Raw genomic sequence first — 19,736 nt, 5'->3', positions numbered from 1 at the left:
CATCCTTGAGTAATGATTAATGTGTCTTATTTGTTGATATTTTGCGCCGAAAATTGCTGCTTGTGACTGTGAAGAAATAGTTTTGCTGAAAGAAATGGAGAAGATGAAGGAGAAGTGGATTTAGCCTTCAAACCAAGCACAAGGACAGTCAAGGAAGGATGCTGCGGAACGGAGGCCGGGGAGCACCCAGGAGGTAAGCGTATATGTGCACAGACCACACCAAAAATCAGATCCCCGGGCGCGGCTTCCTTGGCTCTTGTTGCCCCACGCCCGTCAAGCTTCAGTACCGGTAGTTAACCAACACCAGACACTCCCCCCTCATCTTGGTTTGACGTGACGGCTAGAACGCGACTTGTCCGCACACGACGCAGATTCCGAAAGCCGCCAACCATGCGTCCTACGCGAATATCCTCTCTGTTTCCTCGTCGAGCCGACGCTTTCAAGCTCTGCCGTCTATGCCAACACCGCGCAATTCGCACATCTGCCCGCCTTCTTGCCGCACCGTCACCTCAAACACCAGCCAAATCCTCGCCTGCGCCGGTCGGCCAAAGTCCTGCAAGCTACAAGGCGCCCACAAAAAACGACGGCTTCAGCTTGGAAACATTAGGAAGGCCAATTGGCTTCCACCGACCGCCTCTGCCCGGCAAAAACTCCGGAGAGGACACGCGGTCGTTGAAGGAGAGACGCGATGATTTTGTCGATTGGGGCAACCATCTTCAAAGGCGAAAGGAGCTGTACATCACTCTTTGGGACAAATTTGGCTGATGAACGGAGCTGATGTCTTTGCGCATAGAACCAAGGCCGTCAGCAAGCCCTACTTTCGCGACTTCACAAACGTCCAGTACGAGCGCGGCAAGTCCTTTCTGGCCAATCCACGTGTATTCCGAGCCGATCGCGCACTCTTCTTTCCCAACTTTGTCGGCACGACCCTGGCCGATTTGAGCAAGCCCGCCGATACAACGCTCGTTCTTCTCAATCGCATCTCCCTCGTTAGCGTCTACAGCTCAGACTGGGCCTTGAAGCAGGTCCAGACATGGACATCCGAGAAACAAAACCCAGATTTATGCAGAATACTGCAAGGAAGCAGGGGAATTGCACAGCCAGTCGAGGTGAACATTGAAACCAATCGGCTTAAATATTTCATCTTGTCCCTATTCAAGGGACGGCTGCGGAACGAACGTGCCCAAGAGGACTGGGACAAGTACTTCTTCGTTCGAAAGGGCATTACAGACGAAATCCGCGAAAACGTGGGAATCATGAACGCCAAGGTGGGCTATGTGTTTCTAGTGGACGGGGCCTGCAGAATTCGATGGGCTGGCAGTGGAGACGCGCAAGAAGAGGAAAAGCACTTCTTGAACAAGGGTCTCAAAACTCTCATCAGTGAAACGGCAGGGAGCGCAAAGACCAATCCCAAAGCACAAGCAGCGTAGAGGAAACCCTGGAATCCTTGACCCAGGCCGGGACCAAAGGTGGCCTGGAAACGAATGTAGGCAAGTAGAATCGAAGAGGTATCGGCCAGAAAATGAATATACCCAAACGCCAAGCCATGTCCCAGGCGAAGTGACCGTCCGCAACGCCGCTTTACATACCCGCAATCGGCGAGCCTTTCCTGACCTTGTACGGGAAAACTGCTACGAGAACCACAGCAACATGAGAAAGCAAAACGCAACGAAGCTTCCCAAAATGACGCCATCTCTTCTTCTCTTTGCGCCAATGCGGCTGATCAAAGTATTGATTCCAGGCACTTGGCTCGCTGCGCTCGTGATGCGGCGGTTGATGTTCGCCAGCGTCTCCCTTTGGAGCCCGAAGTTCTCGTTGATGGCATAAGCCTGGCTCAGGACACTGTCGGTCACGTTGTGGGAGTTGTCGATACGCCTACGTTCGTCCAGCATGTAGTCGGCTTCTGCTTGCTCGGGGTTGGATGCTCGGTAGGCATCGATGTCGGAGCGCACATCTGAGAGGAGGTTCGCGCGATCGCGGGCAGTTCCCACGGCGGATTTGAGGCGGGAGAGCTCCCTGCGATGGTCGGAAAGCACCTCGCGGTGCCTGGCCAGGTTGTTTTGCTTCAAGGCAGACGATGTCAAGTCGGCGGAGGAGTCGAGGAGACGGGTCAGCTGTCCGATTGTGGTCTCGCGCTGCGGCAGCTGAGCAATGCGCACGAGAGATTAACGAATGGGCTGAACAGCAGTGAAATACCTTGTCGAGGAGCTCGCGAATCTGTGATTCTGCCCGCAGTTCTTCTTCGGTGGGCTTGGGAGGTATGTTCGTCATGGATGCGAACTGCGAGTATGTATGGAACAACGACTCTGTCTTGTCCAGGTTAGCTGGTAGCCACGCGCGCGGTGGAGACTGGAGTGGGCACCTGCGACTCCAAAGAACGGGCTTGCTGGCGCAGCTGCGCCCAACCACCGCCTGTCGAGGCCATGGCTAGAGAAACGGAGGTCGGAATTCGCGGTGGTGAGGTGCTCGCAACAGAGGAGCGGTGGTGAGGTAAACTGCCTGCTCAGTTTGGGATCATGGCCAGGCATTCGCTCATCGCTAGGGCGGGATGCGGCCGGTGTCTGCACGTGACAGGGCCGCTGGGGTTTCCGTCCTTGGCGTTTTTCTAAGCGAGGCGGCGCCCACCATCTGTCGAAAAGTCTCTGGAACATCTGCTTTGTCGCGACGACCCGACGACGACCACCCTCCCCACGACGACGACACATCGAACCGACTCAATCTCGCCACCATGGTGAGCGACTCCGCGATCCCGATCGAATTTCCGTGAGAATGGGTGGCTAACGCGGCTTTTGCAGTCGTCCGGAAAGGTCAAGGCTAGCCAGCTCATCGGAAAGAGCAAGGACGACCTCAAGAAGCAGCTCGATGAGCTGAAGACCGAGCTCGTCGGTCTCCGCACCCAGAAGATCGCCGGCGGTTCTGCTTCCAAGCTGTCCAAGATGTATGGCACACCCCCTCCAAGCGCCGCTCCGCACGAACGCCATTTCCAGCCGATCGACCCCAAGAACAACAATCCATATAGTCCTGTGGTGAGCCTGAAGCGCTGACGGGGTCTTTTTTGCAGCCACGACGTCCGCAAGTCGATCGCCCGCGTCCTCACCGTCATCAACTCCAGCCAGCGCCAGCAGCTGCGCCTTTTCTACAAGGGCAAGAAGTACCTGCCTCTTGACCTCCGCCGCAAGCAGACTCGCGCTCTGCGCAGGCGGTTAACCAAGCACGAGGTCTCCCTCGTCACCGAGAAGCAGAAGAAGAAGCAGACCCACTTCCCCCAGAGGGTTTACGCTGTCAAGGTAGGAGGACTAGCAGCTCACGAAAGCCCAACAACTGACGGAACATCCTAGGCTTAAGCGTGAACGGTCGCGGTGTCTCGGGGTTTCCTCTCTCATGCATTTCCCGGCGGGCCATTGAATCGGTTGCGGAGGGGGTCAAAGATGTACCTTACCAAAAACTAAGGTGGCCTAAAAAAACGTTACGACAGGCAATGGCTTCGACGTCATGCGGAAATGGATGCGTCAATTGTGCTCAGTCTCGAGGAGGGCGTGGATACCCAGCAGTATGCACATAGGACAAGGAAATCAACAGCGGTCTGACTAGAACGAGCCGGGACGTCACGAACCTTGCCTTTTGAATTCGCCGTCCTTTCCGCCGATCCGTTCCCGTCAGAAGCGCGCTTTCGCAGTCTTCCATATGCCGAAATTCCAAATACGAAGCCTCCGCCTTTCACTTCTCCAGCGATTTTCTTGCAGCTCTGAGCCCCGAAAGTGCCTGTACTCATGGTCGCGAGCGAGGGCCTGGGACGGCTCCCGTCACTGCGTTGGTGTCATACGCCCTCTTTTGCCATGTTGCACCCTGATCAATTTTCTGCAAGCTACTACAACGTAATGCTGCTCGCGTAGGCGCAACGTTAGTATTAGCCTCGCATTGGCAGTGTAACACAACGTGACACCTCCACAGGGCTCAAACGTAATCTCCATTTGTTTCAAATCCACCCGACTTGTACTCGGTTGGAGCGCCGACATAACCAAGTGTTTGACGCGCTTACGCTCAAGCATTCCCAGCCGCCCATCTAACATCCACTCTAAAGCTTCGCACGCCCGGCTTGACCAGAACACGTTCGCCAAATGCAAGCTATCCGAAACTGAAACTACAAAAGTCCACCGTGAAATGGCCGAGGAATGCAAGCCGCACAGTTATAGGGCGCGACGTGTTTTCGAACCAGTCTCGGTGGTAGCAGCGTCAGTTAACTTGACACTAGATTTTGTAGCTGTGAGAGTTTGCGTTAGCGTTTTCCGTGTTTCACGACGTGCAAACTTACCTCCAAGGATGTTTTTCATCTCCGTACTGGATTGCCATCATCCAGTCCAACATCCGCTTGGCAATGGGACCCGCTTCCTCGCCCTCCATCAACCCACAGTCCACCAACCGATTCCTCCAGCTAATCTTCCTCACAGGACTGACAATGGCTGCTGTACCAGCGCCAAAGACCTCGAGCATCCTACCCTCATCTGCTGCGTCTGCAAGCTCCTTCATGGTGAACTTGCGCTCAGTGATTTTCCAACCTTCGGCCGTCAATCTCTCCCGGGCCAGGGCCAGGATTGAGTCACGGGTTACTCCCTCGAGGATCGTGCCATCAAGCGGTGCGGTCAAGAGTTCGTTTTGCCCGGTCTCCTTGTTCTTGATGGCGGCGAAAAGGTTCATGGTCCCCACCTCTGTCACGTATTCCTCCTCACCGAAGAGCCACAGATTTTGGTGGAAGCCACGCGAAGCAGCTTGCATTTGAGGTACAATGCATGGAGCATAGTTGGCGCCGAGCTTCTTATCGCCGACACCCCCAGGCCACGCGCGCACAGCATAGTCGGTCGCCTCCAAAGATACTGCCTTGAAGCCTGTGGGGTAATACGGCCCGACAGGAGACGCAATGACATACAGAAGTGCTGAACCGGGAGGACCGACACCCAATGTGCGCTGCGTACCGATTATCGTCGGTCGTACGTATAGAGAGTAGCCACGGGCAGATGGGATGAAGCGATCTTCGAGTTGGCAGAACTGCGCAATGAGGTTCGTGAAGGCTTCGCCGTCAAAGGTGGGCAACGCAATGCGAGCGGCCGACTTGTTGAGACGAGCCATGTTCTTCTCCGGGCGGAAGAGGCGGACGCGGCCATCCTTATCCTTGTAGGCCTTCATGCCTTCAAAGGCTTCGAAGGCGTAGTGGAAGACACAGGTCGCGGGGTCTAGGGAGAGATTCTGGTATGGAGTTATCCGAGGAGCCAACCAACCCTCGGAGGCTGTCCATTCGAGCGAGAGCATGTGGTCTGCGTGTATAAGTGAGCTTGGCGTGGTCTGATATCACGTAGTTCTCGCGCCGCGATTGAGATACCAGTAAAAGTGCGACCAAAGACCAGTTCCTCCGAAGGCAGAAGGTCCTTGGGAGTCGCAGTCTTGGTGATTGACAGCTTGGAAGGGTCGATCCGTGCCAGTTTGGAGGCCGAGGCCTCGTCGGCGTGGGTGCTGCTGTAGGCCCTCCGACATCGCTGAGCAGTCAAAGACAGCGACGCAGGACGAGTTGTGCGGAGGGGGAGAGCCCTGAGGCCGGCGAGCAGCGCGGATGATCGCTGTTGAAGCATTGCGGGTGTGCGGCCTCGAGTCGGGCCTGGTGGGGAGCAACAATGGAGACGGGGAGGGTGGGAGTCTGGAGAGATGTAAATTCCAAGCAGCGCGGTATGACTGGGCGGCCGGAGACCCAATCAATGTCGGAGCCGATCGACGCGAACCCTGGGGGCTGATCCATGCCCGTCCACTCTGCCAGATGTATGTTTGTGCCTCTAACGTTCGCACCCACCTCACCCCGTCGCTCCACTCGTCCGCTGTTCCGCCCGCCTCTCCTTCGCTATCGTCGACGTGCACCAAGTTCTTCCTGTCTTGGTTCCTTGACTTTGGCATGCCGCAATGCTGACTGCTGCTCGGCCCTTACTTGTCCGCCGCCGCCCTGTCGCTTGAAGCTCCCCAACCGCTCTCTCCCCTCGTCGCTGCTTGCGCGCCGCAGGCTGAACCCTCGCCATGGCGGCCCAGTTCTTCTCCTCCGCCGTCAAGTCTTTGACCTCGAACATCGGCGCCAACTACAGCATCGCATCAAACCCCTGCTCAACGTCAGGGCCCTGGAAGATATTCGATGCAAAAAAGAAGAGCACGGGAAAGGCCGTCTCGGTCTTTGTGTTTGAGAAAAAGTCTCTGGAACCAAACGGCGGTGGCTTTGGCCCGAGGTCCACTGCGGGGTCCCTGAAGAGAGCGCACGAGGAGGTGGTGGAGCGTTTGAAAAAAGAAGTCAGTTGTTTGGCTCGTCTCAGGCACCCAAGTGTCCTGGAACTTGCCGAACCTGTCGAGGAAACCCGGACTGGAGGGCTCATATTCGCGACTGAACCAGTGACCGCGTCACTTGCGGGACTTCTTCAAGAAAAAGATGACCAGGAACGATCCGGCGGTCCAGGTGGCAGAAGCAGCCGATATGTGGTAGAAGAAGATGGCAGCCGGCGTCGTCGCGAGGTGGAGATTGACGAACTGGAAATCCAAAAGGGGCTCCTCCAAATCGGAAAAGGCTTGGAGTTTCTGCATGAGAGCGCCGGCCTCGTTCACGGCAACCTGACACCAGATGCCATCTTTATAAATGCCAAAGTATGGTTTCCGTCTTTCCAAGTCTCATACACCATCATGTACTGATTGTGTCGATTAGTCCGACTGGAAGATTTCAGGCCTGGGCTTTTGCAGTCCACCCGAAAATTCCACAAAAGCGACTTCTGTGACACCTATATCTCTCTCAGAGATTTTGAATTACGACCCTAGATTGCCGCTCTCGGTGCAAATCAGCCTGGACTTTGCGTCCCCAGACTTTGTCATGGATAACAACATCACCACGGCTGCAGATATGTTCTCCCTCGGCCTACTTATCATCGCTCTCTACAACTCTCCCCACCAGAGTCCGCTGGAAACAAATCAGAGCGCGTCAACCTACAAGCGACTGTTTGCCTCTTCCTCTTCCATACCCACTCAGAACAACAATTTTTTGTGCAAAAATCCTTTGCCCCGCGATCTTGCCTCCAGCGTCCTCCCGCGTCTTATCACCAGACGACCAGCGCAAAGATTGAACGCTCGGGAGTTCCAGCAAGCCCAGTACTTTGACAATATCCTAGTATCCACAATTCGCTTTCTGGACTCCCTACCAGCCAAGACAGCGGCCGAGAAGTCGCAGTTCATGCGAGGACTCCCTAGAGTCTTGAACCAATTTCCAAAGTCTGTCCTAGAAAAGAAAGTACTCCCTGCGTTACTAGAGGAGATGAAGGACAGGGAACTCCTCTCTCTGGTGCTGCAGAACGTGTTCAAAATCATCACGACGATGCCTTCAGGTCGGCGCGCTTTCTCAGAGAGGGTTCTCCCTAAATTGCGCCAAGTATTTCTCTCTACCACGGGGGGCAAACCGGTGCAAGCTGAGCGCGATACTGCCAAAGAAGCTGGCCTTATGATAATTCTGGACCAAATGCGTCTCATATCTGAGAGTTGCAATGGAAAGGAGTTTAAGGATGGTAAGTGCAGACCTGAACGTTGCCTGTGTCGTACTAACCACGACAAAGACGTATTGCCACTTATACAGCTCGCTCTCGAGTCACCGACTCACTCAATCGTCGATGCTGCACTGCGCACATTGCCGGTAATCATCTACGTCTTGGATTTCTCGACAATTAAAAACGAATTCTTCCCAGTCGTTGCCAATGTTTTCGCCAAGACCACGAGCATGGGGATCAAGATCCGGGGTCTCCAGGCCTTCAGAACTCTCTGTGGTGGAGGAACAGGTGGAGAGGATGGCGACTCTCTCGAGGGAATGACCGTGGACAAGTCAACTCAGAAGCAGAACCCTGCTGTGCTTGACAAATACACGATTCAGGAGAAGGTCGTGCCGTTGCTAAAAGCGATCAAGACGAAAGAGCCTGCCGTTATGGTAAGATTTCGTTTGGACCTGTTTCATGATGATGTGTCCACTAATACAGTGCAGATGGCTGCTCTCGAGGTTTTCCAAGAGGTCGGGAAGATTGCTGATTCCGAATTCCTTGCAATGGACGTCCTGCCGATTCTTTGGAACTTTTCTCTCGGCCCACTTCTCAATCTCCAACAATTTCAAGCATTCATGACACTGATAAAACAATTGTCGACTCGTATAGAGCATGAGCATACGCGGAAGCTCCAAGAGCTTTCCACAAGCAACGCCGCCTCTGGTAGCGCGACCGCCAATGATTTTATGTCTTTCGGAAGCGGGCCTGGAATTTCAAACGGCTTCGGTGGTAGTCAAAACGGCGGCGACGACGATTTTGAGAGTCTTGTCACCGGCAGGGGATCAACGGGGGGAGGACCCATGGACGCGTTGGATGGTGGATGGGGTACAAGTTCACGTACAACGAGTCCGCCGCTTTCTGCGGGCTTTGCACAATCGGCAAACCCGCGAACGCAAAACCTGCAAAGCCAATCTGATGGCCCAAGATTCTCATGGAGCACTCCCCCGCCGCAGCATCAAGCCTTGACCCCATCGCCACACATGGGAATGGGAACTCTCAGACCGCAACCGACGAGCAGCACACCGGCCATGACCTCAGCCAATTCTCTCAATAACTTTGTATCGCCTCAATCATCAGCAGCAGGACCTGCGACTGGCCATACTCCAAACCTGACGTTCTCTTTGCCGCTTCAACCGAGCCGCCCGTCTCAGAATACCTCTGGATTTGTTGGCACAGGCACACTCAATCCAACCAGGCCGCAGACAAACACAGGAGCTACAAACCCCCCTTCCAATTCTTCTTTGCGGGGTAATGCCGCATCGATTGATTGGTCTGCTGCCGCTCGGCCGGCCAATCCCCCTACTGGCTCCGCTTTTGGCGGGATGGGCCATTTTGGAAACACAATGCCAAAGAACCAATCACCCTACTCTAATTTCAGCATCGCACCGCCTCCTATCGCTTCGACTGCGCAGTCTCCTAGTGGGACATCCACAGGAATGAATCTTGGCGGCCAACAACAGAATAAGACCTCTGGGCAAGGGGGAACGTTTGGCATGGAGAAGTACGAAAGCTTGATTTAGGGTCATAGAGAACCGAAGTCCGCAATTTGAGACGACGGGCCTCAAGCCGAGATTTCTCCGGAAACCCACCAATTCCAGCCCTTCTGGAGGACATAGTCTCGTTCGAAACCCATTTTGCCCCTCTTCCTATACCAGATACAATTGCCGTATGTCTGATTTGCTAGAAACTCGCTCCATTCTCAGAAAATGGTCCAACAGTATCTCGAAAAGATCTTGTGGTGAGATAAGCTTGCGAAGCCGATCCCGTCCAGGGAAGCAAAGGTTAACTGATTCATATCTAGCTGTGTCCTGGTTTTGAAAATACTTCATTGCTTTCGCGATTCCCTTTCGAGATTCCCCAACGTTCCCCAACGCACCAAATTGCCTGCCAGACTGCTGTGGGCAATATTGGCTCTGTCGTGTAGATATCTACGCCACGAGAGAGGTCCCACGCGCAGTGGCATAAAAGATATCGGAAGACAGATGGGGAGGTGGTCATCGAAGTAATTCACTCCATGGCCCGCAAGGCGCGGCCCGTTGGCGCCACAACGCCGTCGAATGTCGTGCGAGCACGCAACCCCTTCGAGTAAGTTCAACCGCAGGCAAAGACTCCACCTCTCCGCATTGCCAGGATTAGGGGACCGCACAAGGCGATTGACCGCTGGCCTGGAGCTAAATCAGGATGTTTGAGCGAGTGCGGCGGGTCGTTACTTTCCTCTGCGATCCAGACATCCAGCAAACGTGCCGATAACGATTGTTCGTCATTTCTAGCTTCGATGACCCAGCCGGGTTCCCGTTTGGTTGCCAAAGAATTGTATTTGAGCGAGTCCCTTCACGTTCGCTGTCAAAGATTGCCGCGTTTCCCAGTGCAGTCACTTTGAACAGGTGCATTCGACCAAGAAACAATCCACCAGCCCTGGTTTCTCGCAAGTCTTGTCGCAGAAGCAACATGGCAGATGTCAAGGAGAATGTGCAGCCGACAGATGTCGAAATTCTTCAACCAGACAGAAAAATTGTCAAGCGTGAGTTCCAGGCAAAAGTCATCCATTATACTATCAAGCGGCTTACCAAGATGTAGCCAAATGGTACCGCTCGACGCTGTACAATGCCATCATACTTGGAACTTGCAACCTGCTCGCGCCAGGAATCTGGGGAGCTATGAATTCGCTTGGCGCAGGTGGTGCAGAGAAGCCTTACCTGGTCAACACCGCCAACGCCCTCACGTTTTGCCTTATGGTCCTCTCGTGCATTTTCTCCAGTATCATTGTCCGAGCCATTGGCATCAAGTGGACCCTTATAATAGGCACGATAGGATACTCCCCCTACGCTGCCGGCCTCTACACGAACAATCGCTACGGCAACGAGTGGTTCGTCCTGGTTGGGGCGGCACTTTGCGGTCTCTCTGCCGGAATTTTCTGGATGTCTGAAGCAGCAGTCGCGCTGGCGTACCCGGAGCCGTATAATCAAGGTCGCTTCCTAGGCCTGTGGCTCAGTTTTCGTCTCGGTGGACAAATCTTGGGAGGCGCCATCAATTTGGGTATCAATGCGAAACACAACAAAGCGGGCAAGGTGTCGTATACGGTGTTTCTCGTATTTGTGGCCTTACAAGCCTGCGCTCCCTTGGCTGGACTTTTGCTCAACAAACCGAACCAGGTCCAGCGAAAAGATGGCGTTAAGGTGCACCTCAAGATCACGGAGGGCGGTATTCAGGAATTCAAGGCCACTTGGAAACTCTTTACCAGCAAGAACTTTCTCCTCATCATCCCACTCATTTGCCAGGCGGTCTACTCCGAGGCAGTCATCTTCACCTACCAGTCGCAGTGGTTCAGCGTACGAGCGCGGGCTCTGGGATCATTTCTCTCCGGAATTGTTGCGTTGACCGCTGGAAACATCCTTGGGGCGTTTCTTGATCGCACAAAGATCAGCCTCCACAAACGGGCGCGCTGGTCTTTTTTCGTCATCCTCGGGCTCCAAGGGGCCTGGTGGATTTGGGCGACAGTACTTGTCACTGAGTTCCATAGAACACAGCCCAGCTACGACTGGGTCGATCCGGGTTTCGGGAGAGGATTCGCTCTGTTCCTTTTTGTCATTATTGGATTCCAGCTCAACTACATGTTTCTGTAAGTAGGGAGCGGGATTTCCATGTCGAGTCATGCTAACGGCCTTGTGTAGTTACTTTATCGTTGGCAACATTGCGAAAGACGAGGCAGAGGTCATTCGGATTGCTGGTCTGCTCCGAGCAACCGAATCCGCAGCCCAAGCCGTCAGTGTAAGTCAACTTCTCGCCATTGAGAGATGATCCTTGGCTAATATGTTGGTTCGCGTAGTATGGTCTGGATAGCATCGACATCTTTGGGCAGGTTGCTGGAGTTTATCTGAACTTTGGGCTCTGGGGAATCTCGTTGTTTCCAGCCTGGCTAGTCATCCGGCAGATCGGTTTTGGTCTTGGAGATCGAAAGGTAGAGCGTGAGCATGGGCTAGCCTCTCAGGATTCTTGAAGAACAATGTGGACAGATTAGTGCAGGGATAGACTTGGCCTCGTGTGTGAGGTGATTCGAAGGAATAATCTAGAGTTGAGATTGAAACGAGTGCCCAAGTCGGTGTTGCCATTACGTGGTGAAGTTGTGTCGAGATCATGCGGTGCTGTGGTGTTGGATGCGGGGCACCGTGGGACCGGCGGGCATCGTAACCCACCGGCCCTTTTCCGCCGTCCGCCGACCCAGCCCAATGGGAATTTCTCCGCCTCGACCATTCAATTCGCTGAACAACGACTTATTCTGGGCTTCACCACCATGTCTGACATTGATGAAGAGGACGTTCCTCAAATATCCAACCAGAATGCAGAGCAAATCGATCTCAGTGACGAGACGCAAGATTTCCGATTTCTGAGCAGCTTGTCGTAAGTTGAATCCAAGCCGCCACCGTATGCTTCTCTCTTACCTGCTGCAGCATCACCGAAAATGGTACCTCTGGACTGCCAAAGCGCGGCGAGAAGGATTTTGAGCCTCACTCGACGTCGTTGCAAGCATCAGCGCTCGAAGCCTCGCGTCTCGCCATGCACGCCGCTATATCCACCACCCGCATCCACAATCCCAAGAACCACGTCCTGGCAACCTACGATCCGGTCTCGAACATGGCATACGTAGACAGCATCAAGGGCCAAGCTTTCCGCACTGTCGGAAAATACGTCGATGGCAAAATGGCCCTGTTCCCAGAAGAAATGCTCTATTTGCTCGAGCGAGGCTCCCTTGATGTGAGATGGCCTGCAGCAGAAGATGAAGCCGAAGGTCTACCCATGAGCTTGCAGGGCGCTTACGCGACATGTCTCGGGATGGAAGAAGCTATCGGTGGCAACCTGACCATGGAAAGATACGTCGTTTACGCTGGCTTGAAGAGGTCAGGGTACATCGTCACCCGCGCGGAAAGCTGGGATGGGACAAAGGTCTTGAACAGGGGTGGGGAAGTCCAGCAATCTTCCACACTCGGCCTTTTTGGTTCACTTTGGAGGCGTATATTTGGAGCAACATCCAGCACGAAGTCCCCGCTCGGCCCATTGGTTTCCCCCGGACTCTACAGGAATATTGGTAAGTTATTCCTAACGAAGAACCACACGTTTTTTACTCATGCGGAGCAGGTGATGTTTACCGTCTTCTCGACGTCATCCCATTTCATGACCCCACTGCAGCGGCCGAGTTTTCCCCCAGGGAGAGCAGTGTCGATCCCTTTCACATTGCATACCTGGTTTACAAACCATCTCCTGGCTGGAAGAAATCTAACCCTGGACCTCCCGATTTCCGAGTCAGCGTGATTAATGCCCGAGAAACCGCTGTGCCTGCAGTCCATCAGCTCAACGACCTTTTGGCGTGCACCCCATATCAACCGCCTCCAAACCAAGGCCATGTGTACCAAAAAGTCAAGCATGGTTACCGCAATGTCATTATTGCCGTGGTTGATCAAGGCATCGTCAGCTATATCCGCGTTGCCGATGCTGGTTTTGGGCACCAAAAGCTCTACGAAAGCATTCCCAGGGGCGCAGGAGCAAAAAGAGGGGGCTTCAGGGGCCGCGGTCGTGGCGGAGGTCGTGGACGCGGCCGTGGCCGTGGAAGATAAACCGGCACGATGCAAGCTCCTGGCAACGAACGGGCTATGAACGAGGCCTTTCATGGTGGATCATTTGGTCAACGTCCTGAAAGGGTCCTCTGGATGACAGACTTGCACCAACAAGAGAAACGTCCGAAACACATCTTCAGGCATATGATTGAGAAGTCATGGCAGACAAGATGTGTTTGAATCCGAGGAAGATAGAGCTACAGTTGATTGCCAAGAAGCATGGCAACCCAAAGGCTTCTAGCTTGTCTTCCAGCTAACTACATCAAAGCCGTCCATTGCAGGAACAAAAGCGGAATCCATTCGTAGCTCCGGATCACATTACTCAGGCGGGAGTTGAAGAATGCGCCTAGGGATCGCAAACGCTCAAACGAGAATGGAGGCAGCAGTGAAGAGGACGCGGAAGCACTGGCCCACGCTGAGAAGCCAGAACAAGGTCCTGAGGTAGGACTGGCCTTGAGTTGCGTTCAGGGCATAGACAATGTTGTAGCCCGCGCGGGCCAGCAGGAAGCTCCCGGCAAACCAATTGAGGCCACCGGAGCCTTCGACCTTGTGGAGGCCGGCCATGTTGCCAAAGACGATGGCGGCAATGAAGAGAGGCATGTTTTCCATGCAATTTGCGTGCGCTGCCTTGAGGCGCTCGTAGACGGCGTATCTCTGTGGGCCGATTTTCTTGTTGATTGCGGTCTTGGTTGCTTCTCCCTTGGGATTGACGTTTTCCCATTTGCTGACTTTGCCGTTGGTGGTGTAGATCAAGGCGGCGGCATGAGGGGCTTGGGCAAGCAAATAGTAGGCTGGTATGGCGGCAATTGAAAGGTTGCCATTTTCGAGTAGCGTTGTGAGAGACATGGTGGACGAAGATTTCTCGAACTACCCAGTTCCAGAGTGCGCGACCTCTCTTTAAAAACGTTGACTGCTGAGCGGAGGCTTGGACTATCTGGGGCGTGTCGGCCGTTGAAAGCGTCCGGTTGAACCGAGGTCGAGGTTCAAAAAGTTAGTTGCCTAACCTGACAAGGAACATAAGTCTTTTGAGTGTTAATCACTAGCACGTCCGTCGCTTGAACATCAGTTCCTGTGTAGTAAGCGTAGGGGAAATTCAATATAACAACAGTCATTTCTCTTTCGCTGCCCATCACAGGGAGTTTGCGGATGGAGGCTGTTTGTACACTTAACTAGCCGAAAGCAATGTTGCAGCTGTTTGTACGGCAGAGGGGGCCTCAAGCATTCGGGCGGATGCTGTGCCCAAGAAGCACATGAAAATTGGGTCGAGCCGTCCATGGCTTGACGGGGTTGCAGAGGTGCACGCGTGTGGTTGGTAGCCTGGGCAGCCGGGCTGGTGGCGCCTCCGGGCAGCAGCTCTTGGGAAGCTGCAGCTCCCGCAGAGCAGAGCCTCACCATCATCACCACAACCGCCAACTCACAACCAACACCAAACGCGCCCACATCTCTCCTCGCCATCCACCCACTTTCTCGACCCTCATCTTCCATCTCCACATCGAAATCAAAATGGTACTGCTTCGTCCGTGGGCCCATAATCTCGCAGCACCGCACCGCTAACGTGCCTTCTTCGCCGCCGACAGTCGCTCCGCATCACGCCTACACCCAGCAAGCCCTCGACGACGCCCGCCGCCCTGGGCGCGCCATCCGCCCCGGGCGTGCACGACACGCTGCGCTCGCACATGGGCCTGACGGCACCATCGGCCGTTGCAACAGTAGCCGCCCCCTCGTCGTCGTCGTCGTCGTCGTCTATCGCGGCCGAACCCGAGCTGCAGTCCTCGCACCCGCTCGAAGCCCGCCTGGCCAAGTGGCGTGCCACGCAGGACGCTCTGAAGATGGAGGGCCTCCGGCGCAACTTTGGCATGGCGGAGCCCATTCGCCGCGGCATGGAGCTCAAGGTCGTCAGGGCCGGCGAGTGGAGGCCTGCGCAGCTGGGCGGCGCCAGCGGCCTACACAGCGACATACTGACTGGCAGGGACGCTGAGATTGACTGGGAGGATGTGTTCAAGGGTGAGTCCAAGTCATGCCCGAGGAGCTCCGTTGTGGCATTTTCATGATACTGACGTCAAACGCCAGGCAACGAACTTGGCCCGGTTCCCGATTTCCACACCGAGATGGAGACGCGCATGAAGATGAACTGGTAGAGCGAAATCACTCCTCTTTGAAGAAGCGGCGTAGAAGGGCATGGTCATGGTCAGGGAAGAGACGCACATTTCCTTGGTGCTGGATCATGTACGGTCGAAGAAGAACTATCTTGAGGCTTGTAACAAGCCGCCGGAATCTATCTGGCGGACAAATGCCTTGCTGCGATGGTGAAAGTCGAGTACAAAGATTAAAAAAGGAAGTGATTATGGTCAACCCAACGCCGTGTGTGCCCGCAACCACTGTACCATACGCCAACCTCCAGACCAGTTGGGGGGAGCAAGCAAGCAAGGAGGCCAGCGTCCCAAGTCCGTTCCAACTATTTACTTTTTCCCGCGATGCTCCTCATGTCTCTCGTCTTGACCCTCTGCCATGTGACGCTCCAAAAAGATACTCTTCACGTCGGGGTATTTGCAAGAAGAGCCGTGGTTCGAGGCACCTCAACTCAAATGAGCGCTCGCATGCAATAATACAGCGCTACAAAATGGCACAACGGCACCGGGCCGTCGGCTCTCCGTCGTCGTCTGTTCGCCCGCCAGCTTTGGCCGTCTTGGCGTCCTCTTCGTCGACTGCCTCTTGGGGCTTGACCGTCATGTGCACGACGTTGGGCGACTCGGTCTGAAAGCGACAGTCCTTGAGGTGTTGCTTGTCGTCGAGCATGCGGCCGAAAGATATCAGACGTATCGAACTGGGTGACGTCGGACGGGGCTCCCACTCTGTGAAGGAATACGGTTAGCACAGACGATTGCGCGCGCAGTCTTGGAGGCCTCTTGGCAGGCTTACCCTCGCGCCAGTCCCGCCATATCAGTTCTTTCAGAGTATAGACGCTGATGTTGAAGGGGTCCATCTTGTCGGGCGTGACGTTGCGCTTGCGCAGGTACTTTTCGTCAATCTTGTAGGGATGACGTGCGCCACTCGTGAGCAGCAATGTAATGACGACAACGGGCCCGGCGGTGGTGTCTGGCTTCGCGGCCGGCGTGTCTGAGGCCGGGCCAATTGCCTCGGTCTCTGAGCGGACGACGCCGAGGGCAGGAGCAGAGGCAGCAGATGACGACTCAGGTTGGGCGGATTTGTCGAGATCGTCTGCAGGCGGAGGAGGGGGTGGTGGAGGCGGCGATAATGAGGGGTCCGTATCGTGGGCATTTTGATGCGGCGACGACGTCGAGGCCAGGTTGCTCATCTCGACAGAGGTGGAGGGTTCTTTGGAGAGATTGTCGTCGGCGGCGGCGGCATGCGCGTATTGCGGTTGGGACGGGGGTGGTGCGTCGGGAGAGGAAGATGAGGCTCTGTCGAGAGCTGGTGGAGGAGCAGCGGCCATGGCTTTGGGGGCGGGGGGGGGGGGGGGCGACTGGGGCTGGGACTTGGACTGGCACTGGCACAGGCACTGGCACAGGCACTGACTGGCACCGGGGGTAGGACTGGACTGGTGACAAGCGGCAGGGAAGAGGGCGGTCGGGGGTGGTGCCGCAAGTGATAACGATGGACGAAAGCGCTGCTGACCTGACCTGACGCAGACAGACGGGAGTGGGAGTGGACCTGAGGCAGGATCGAGATGCTAGGTTGGCCTCATCAGACGAGAAGACGTCACAGCGAGCGAGCGAGCGAGCAGCAAGAAAAAGGTAGATGATGGCTTGGTTCGGGAGAGATGATGGATGCACTGGTGAATTGATTAAGGTGCCCTGCCCTGCAGTCGCCGCGCTTGGCGACGTTGGCGACGGGCCCGTCGTCGGGGCAGGGTGCGAGACGAGACTTGTTGCTTCACCAGACGGCGCCACGCTAGGTAGGTACATGTACTCTCTTTCCCTTGACTTTGTTGTTTATGGTGCCGCGCTCCTTCAAAAACTCCAAAACGTCTATTGTGTTCCTCCACCATTCCTCCAATCCCTTCTCCCCCCAGGCGTCCCGCCCGCGCCCCAGCCCACTGCGACAGCTGCCGATCTTCCGCGCAACCGTGGGGACGCGCGCAATCGAACCGCATCTGGGCAACGTCTATTAACTTGACCTAGCATTCATCTCTTTTAGTTTTTACTGCAACCAAATGCTGTATATCGAATCCTTCTCCTCCCTCACTCCCTCCATTTCTTCTCGCACTCCGAGCATGCTCACCCGGCCAACCGAACCGTCGTCGCCAAACTTCCAACCCGACAGCACTTTCTCCAGGCTTGCAATCGTCTCTGCTTGATCCTCGACCAGCAGAGCGACCGCGTCGAAGCCTCCTGCTCCCGGAACCACGCCACCAATTACCCCGGGCACTTTGGAGCAAGCATCGAGCAGCTCCGTCTGCTCTGGGGGCTCAATGGGCACGCCCGAGAGTTGGGACATTTGGCGAATCAGTGCGCGGATGCCGTCAATGCTCGCTTGCAGGCCGGTGTAATCACGACTGTTGGTCTCGCTGAGCCGAACCAGTTCGGCGGCAAGACTCTCGTTAGCTTGCTGGAGGTTGTCCCACAGCTTGCCCGCCTCCTCGGGGGTTTCCTGGCGCCACGCGAGGACTTGCTTGACCATGCCCGGCGTTTTGGACCCGCAGTCAACATCACACATGACGAGACGGATGCCTTTGGGCACAGACACGGCCGATTTGGTCACGCCCGTGTCCCACTTTTTCGCGGGGTCCGTCTCGTCGACCAGGGCTTTGAGCGAGTCGGCGAAGCCATCCGAACCTGGTTCTCCGAGAGACGACAGCAGAGAGGGCGAGAATCTCTTGTAGAGACAGGAGCCAAAGACGGCCGAGGCGACGTCGAAGCCAGAGCCAACCTTGCCCTGGGCAGCGCAATGGGCGGCTTGGGCAAGGTTGTGCAGGCGAGACCTGGCCGAGGGCGAGTCGAGCGAGAAGACGGAGGACGGGAGGTAGTGAGAGAGCACGGCGGCCGTAAAGGCTGTGACCAGGGCGGCCGACGAGCCCAAGCCCGTCTTGTGGGCATCCCACAGAGGCAGGTTGAAGTTTCTAAAGCGGTCACCGGGAGATTGGGTGTAGGTTGGATTTGAAGAGTAGTAGTCATTGTCGGCCAAGATGGTGATGGAGGCCGGGTTGATGCGGTGGGAGCTTAGGGCTGAGACGTAAGTGAGAGCATAGCTCAGGGCTGTCTCGACGAAGGGGTTCCGGTGGAGGGCTTCTGTTGCGCTCCTACACCAGGGGTTGGAATGAGTTGCGAGACCAGCATGACGAGATGGATGGCACGGATTGGTCTACGGGCATGCATGCCTGACGAGGAGAAGCAGCAAAGGAAGGAGCGCAGGGGGCATGTTCATGTTCACTTACGCTCTGAGCTGCGTCACCTGGATGCCGCCACCATCTTCGGCTAAACGGTAGCCGTAGTCCCAGGTGGCGCCCACGAACTGCGGCGACTTGACAATGATTTCGGAGAGGCTGACGCCAGAGCCGGTGGGCAGCGGGCGCACGGCAACGTGGATGCGGGCGCTGAGGCCAAAGACCAGACCAGTGTAGTCTCGGTCGAGCACGAGGTAGCCGCCGGCAAGCAAGACTTTGCCAGGCGCAGAGATGGCGACCGAGGCCATGGGTGGGAGGATCGTCGGTTACGATGAAAGGGACGGACGGTATTGCAGCAGAAGGGGTTTCAGGGAGGTGCAGCTGACGGGGCGATTCGGAGGACGGCACCTAGGGTAGGATAGGGAAGGGCAGAGGAGAGAAAGTGATGAGTCAATGACGGGAGAAGGAAAGATGGTCGATTGATCCGAACTGGGCTGCGGCTTTTTTCGAGGGAGCCTCTGTCAATTGCGATGGCGTCCGGGTGCGTTGTGTTGCGTCGAGTCCAGTCTGCCTTGGTACTGTAGTCTCGTCCCGGTCCCCGACTGCGGTGCGGTGAGGTGCCGGTGGGTGCCTCCCGGTCCGGGCGCTGGGTGGGCTGCCGGTGGGTTGCAATCGGTCACGTGGAGAGCGGTCGGTAGGTGTTGTTTCTGCCTGGGGCGTGACTGGGGCTGGGCTTGGCTGGGGCGGTGCCGAAGCTGCCGACCTGACGGCCTCCTTCTCTTCCCTTCCCTTCCAGTCCTCCGCCTCCGTGATCGCCCGCAGCGCGCGAGGATCCGTTTGGTTTAGTTTCCATCGTTGCCGTCACCAGTCACCCTCACTCTCTCTCTTTTTCTCCCTCCCTCAGCCTCCCCCTCCTCCACCCTCGACCTCAACTCCCCCTCTTACTCGACCCCAATTGCTGCTTCTCTTCCGCTTGTCTGTTCAAGCGCCATTCCAGTGTCTCTTCTACCCTCTACCCTGTGTTAGACCCTCGCTTGGCCCGGTTCCTGTCGCGAAGCTTGGGCTTTTTCATCCGTCGCGTTTTTCTTCTCGCCACTACCTCTTTGATCCCCCCTCTGACACGCGCGTTTGTTTGGCGGCTCGTGGGCGCCAAATGAACCTGCATCTTTTCCTCCCCTAAATCTCAAG

General features: G+C 55.7%; 11 protein-coding genes across 11 annotated transcripts; 6 read left to right on the top strand and 5 right to left on the bottom strand.

The window, feature by feature from the left end:
* The first annotated feature begins 141 nt into the window (after nucleotides 1-141).
* J3D65DRAFT_627373 (putative F1F0 ATP synthase assembly protein Atp10) lies at nucleotides 142-1,540 on the top strand. Its single transcript, XM_066800536.1, has 2 exons — nucleotides 142-734; nucleotides 794-1,540. The coding sequence occupies exons 1-2, from the start codon at nucleotides 391-393 to the stop codon at nucleotides 1,428-1,430; spliced, it is 981 nt and encodes a 326-aa protein (XP_066654508.1). The 5' UTR covers nucleotides 142-390; the 3' UTR covers nucleotides 1,431-1,540.
* Nucleotides 1,202-2,518, bottom strand: J3D65DRAFT_627371 (uncharacterized protein). Its single transcript, XM_066800535.1, has 3 exons — nucleotides 2,363-2,518; nucleotides 2,197-2,310; nucleotides 1,202-2,135 (listed from the first exon to the last, which is right to left on the bottom strand). Exons 1-3 carry the CDS (start codon nucleotides 2,423-2,425, stop codon nucleotides 1,632-1,634), a joined length of 681 nt encoding a protein of 226 aa, XP_066654507.1. The 5' UTR covers nucleotides 2,426-2,518; the 3' UTR covers nucleotides 1,202-1,631.
* A 122-nt stretch (nucleotides 2,519-2,640) lies between these two features.
* Nucleotides 2,641-3,730, top strand: J3D65DRAFT_627368 (60S ribosomal protein uL29). The gene is made up of 4 exons (XM_066800534.1): nucleotides 2,641-2,731; nucleotides 2,796-2,938; nucleotides 3,062-3,287; nucleotides 3,339-3,730. Exons 1-4 carry the CDS (start codon nucleotides 2,729-2,731, stop codon nucleotides 3,342-3,344), a joined length of 378 nt encoding a protein of 125 aa, XP_066654506.1. The 5' UTR covers nucleotides 2,641-2,728; the 3' UTR covers nucleotides 3,345-3,730.
* A 280-nt stretch (nucleotides 3,731-4,010) lies between these two features.
* Nucleotides 4,011-5,837, bottom strand: J3D65DRAFT_402971 (aminotransferase). The gene is made up of 3 exons (XM_066795941.1): nucleotides 5,375-5,837; nucleotides 4,313-5,309; nucleotides 4,011-4,261 (listed from the first exon to the last, which is right to left on the bottom strand). The coding sequence occupies exons 1-3, from the start codon at nucleotides 5,619-5,621 to the stop codon at nucleotides 4,249-4,251; spliced, it is 1,257 nt and encodes a 418-aa protein (XP_066654505.1). The 5' UTR covers nucleotides 5,622-5,837; the 3' UTR covers nucleotides 4,011-4,248.
* An 83-nt stretch (nucleotides 5,838-5,920) lies between these two features.
* J3D65DRAFT_403038 (protein kinase domain-containing protein ppk32) lies at nucleotides 5,921-9,362 on the top strand. Its single transcript, XM_066795943.1, has 4 exons — nucleotides 5,921-6,666; nucleotides 6,725-7,571; nucleotides 7,620-7,984; nucleotides 8,039-9,362. Exons 1-4 carry the CDS (start codon nucleotides 6,055-6,057, stop codon nucleotides 9,113-9,115), a joined length of 2,901 nt encoding a protein of 966 aa, XP_066654504.1. The 5' UTR covers nucleotides 5,921-6,054; the 3' UTR covers nucleotides 9,116-9,362.
* Nucleotides 9,363-9,818: 456 nt separating this feature from the next.
* Nucleotides 9,819-11,601, top strand: J3D65DRAFT_402990 (major facilitator superfamily domain-containing protein). The gene is made up of 4 exons (XM_066795942.1): nucleotides 9,819-10,116; nucleotides 10,173-11,214; nucleotides 11,267-11,363; nucleotides 11,422-11,601. The coding sequence occupies exons 1-4, from the start codon at nucleotides 10,044-10,046 to the stop codon at nucleotides 11,590-11,592; spliced, it is 1,383 nt and encodes a 460-aa protein (XP_066654503.1). The 5' UTR covers nucleotides 9,819-10,043; the 3' UTR covers nucleotides 11,593-11,601.
* Nucleotides 11,602-11,898: 297 nt separating this feature from the next.
* On the top strand, nucleotides 11,899-13,195 carry J3D65DRAFT_529914 (tRNA splicing endonuclease-like protein subunit; the record flags this gene model as incomplete). Its single annotated transcript, XM_066796662.1, has 3 exons — nucleotides 11,899-11,993; nucleotides 12,044-12,678; nucleotides 12,729-13,195. Coding segments are annotated over 3 exons (1,197 nt in total), but the record flags the coding sequence as incomplete, so codon positions are not given.
* A 298-nt stretch (nucleotides 13,196-13,493) lies between these two features.
* On the bottom strand, nucleotides 13,494-14,500 carry J3D65DRAFT_627355 (uncharacterized protein). The gene has a single exon (XM_066800533.1). The coding sequence runs from the start codon at nucleotides 14,048-14,050 to the stop codon at nucleotides 13,568-13,570; it is 483 nt and encodes a 160-aa protein (XP_066654501.1). The 5' UTR covers nucleotides 14,051-14,500; the 3' UTR covers nucleotides 13,494-13,567.
* A 95-nt stretch (nucleotides 14,501-14,595) lies between these two features.
* Nucleotides 14,596-15,656, top strand: J3D65DRAFT_627353 (proteasome maturation factor UMP1-domain-containing protein). Its single transcript, XM_066800532.1, has 3 exons — nucleotides 14,596-14,710; nucleotides 14,782-15,208; nucleotides 15,275-15,656. The coding sequence occupies exons 1-3, from the start codon at nucleotides 14,708-14,710 to the stop codon at nucleotides 15,340-15,342; spliced, it is 498 nt and encodes a 165-aa protein (XP_066654500.1). The 5' UTR covers nucleotides 14,596-14,707; the 3' UTR covers nucleotides 15,343-15,656.
* Nucleotides 15,405-16,970, bottom strand: J3D65DRAFT_627351 (ubiquitin-related domain-containing protein). Its single transcript, XM_066800531.1, has 2 exons — nucleotides 16,124-16,970; nucleotides 15,405-16,056 (listed from the first exon to the last, which is right to left on the bottom strand). The coding sequence occupies exons 1-2, from the start codon at nucleotides 16,656-16,658 to the stop codon at nucleotides 15,818-15,820; spliced, it is 774 nt and encodes a 257-aa protein (XP_066654499.1). The 5' UTR covers nucleotides 16,659-16,970; the 3' UTR covers nucleotides 15,405-15,817.
* A 383-nt stretch (nucleotides 16,971-17,353) lies between these two features.
* On the bottom strand, nucleotides 17,354-19,040 carry J3D65DRAFT_402403 (phosphomevalonate kinase-like protein). Its single transcript, XM_066795936.1, has 2 exons — nucleotides 18,600-19,040; nucleotides 17,354-18,464 (listed from the first exon to the last, which is right to left on the bottom strand). Exons 1-2 carry the CDS (start codon nucleotides 18,854-18,856, stop codon nucleotides 17,366-17,368), a joined length of 1,356 nt encoding a protein of 451 aa, XP_066654498.1. The 5' UTR covers nucleotides 18,857-19,040; the 3' UTR covers nucleotides 17,354-17,365.
* Between the last annotated feature and the right edge of the window lie 696 nt (nucleotides 19,041-19,736).

This window comes from Phyllosticta citribraziliensis, assembly GCF_038025025.1.
Source record: "Phyllosticta citribraziliensis strain CPC 17464 chromosome Unknown J3D65scaffold_7, whole genome shotgun sequence".
Lineage (NCBI taxonomy): Eukaryota > Fungi > Ascomycota > Dothideomycetes > Botryosphaeriales > Phyllostictaceae > Phyllosticta > Phyllosticta citribraziliensis.
Note: the sequence above shows the minus strand (reverse complement) of the source record. Positions and strands in the feature narration are given on the sequence as shown.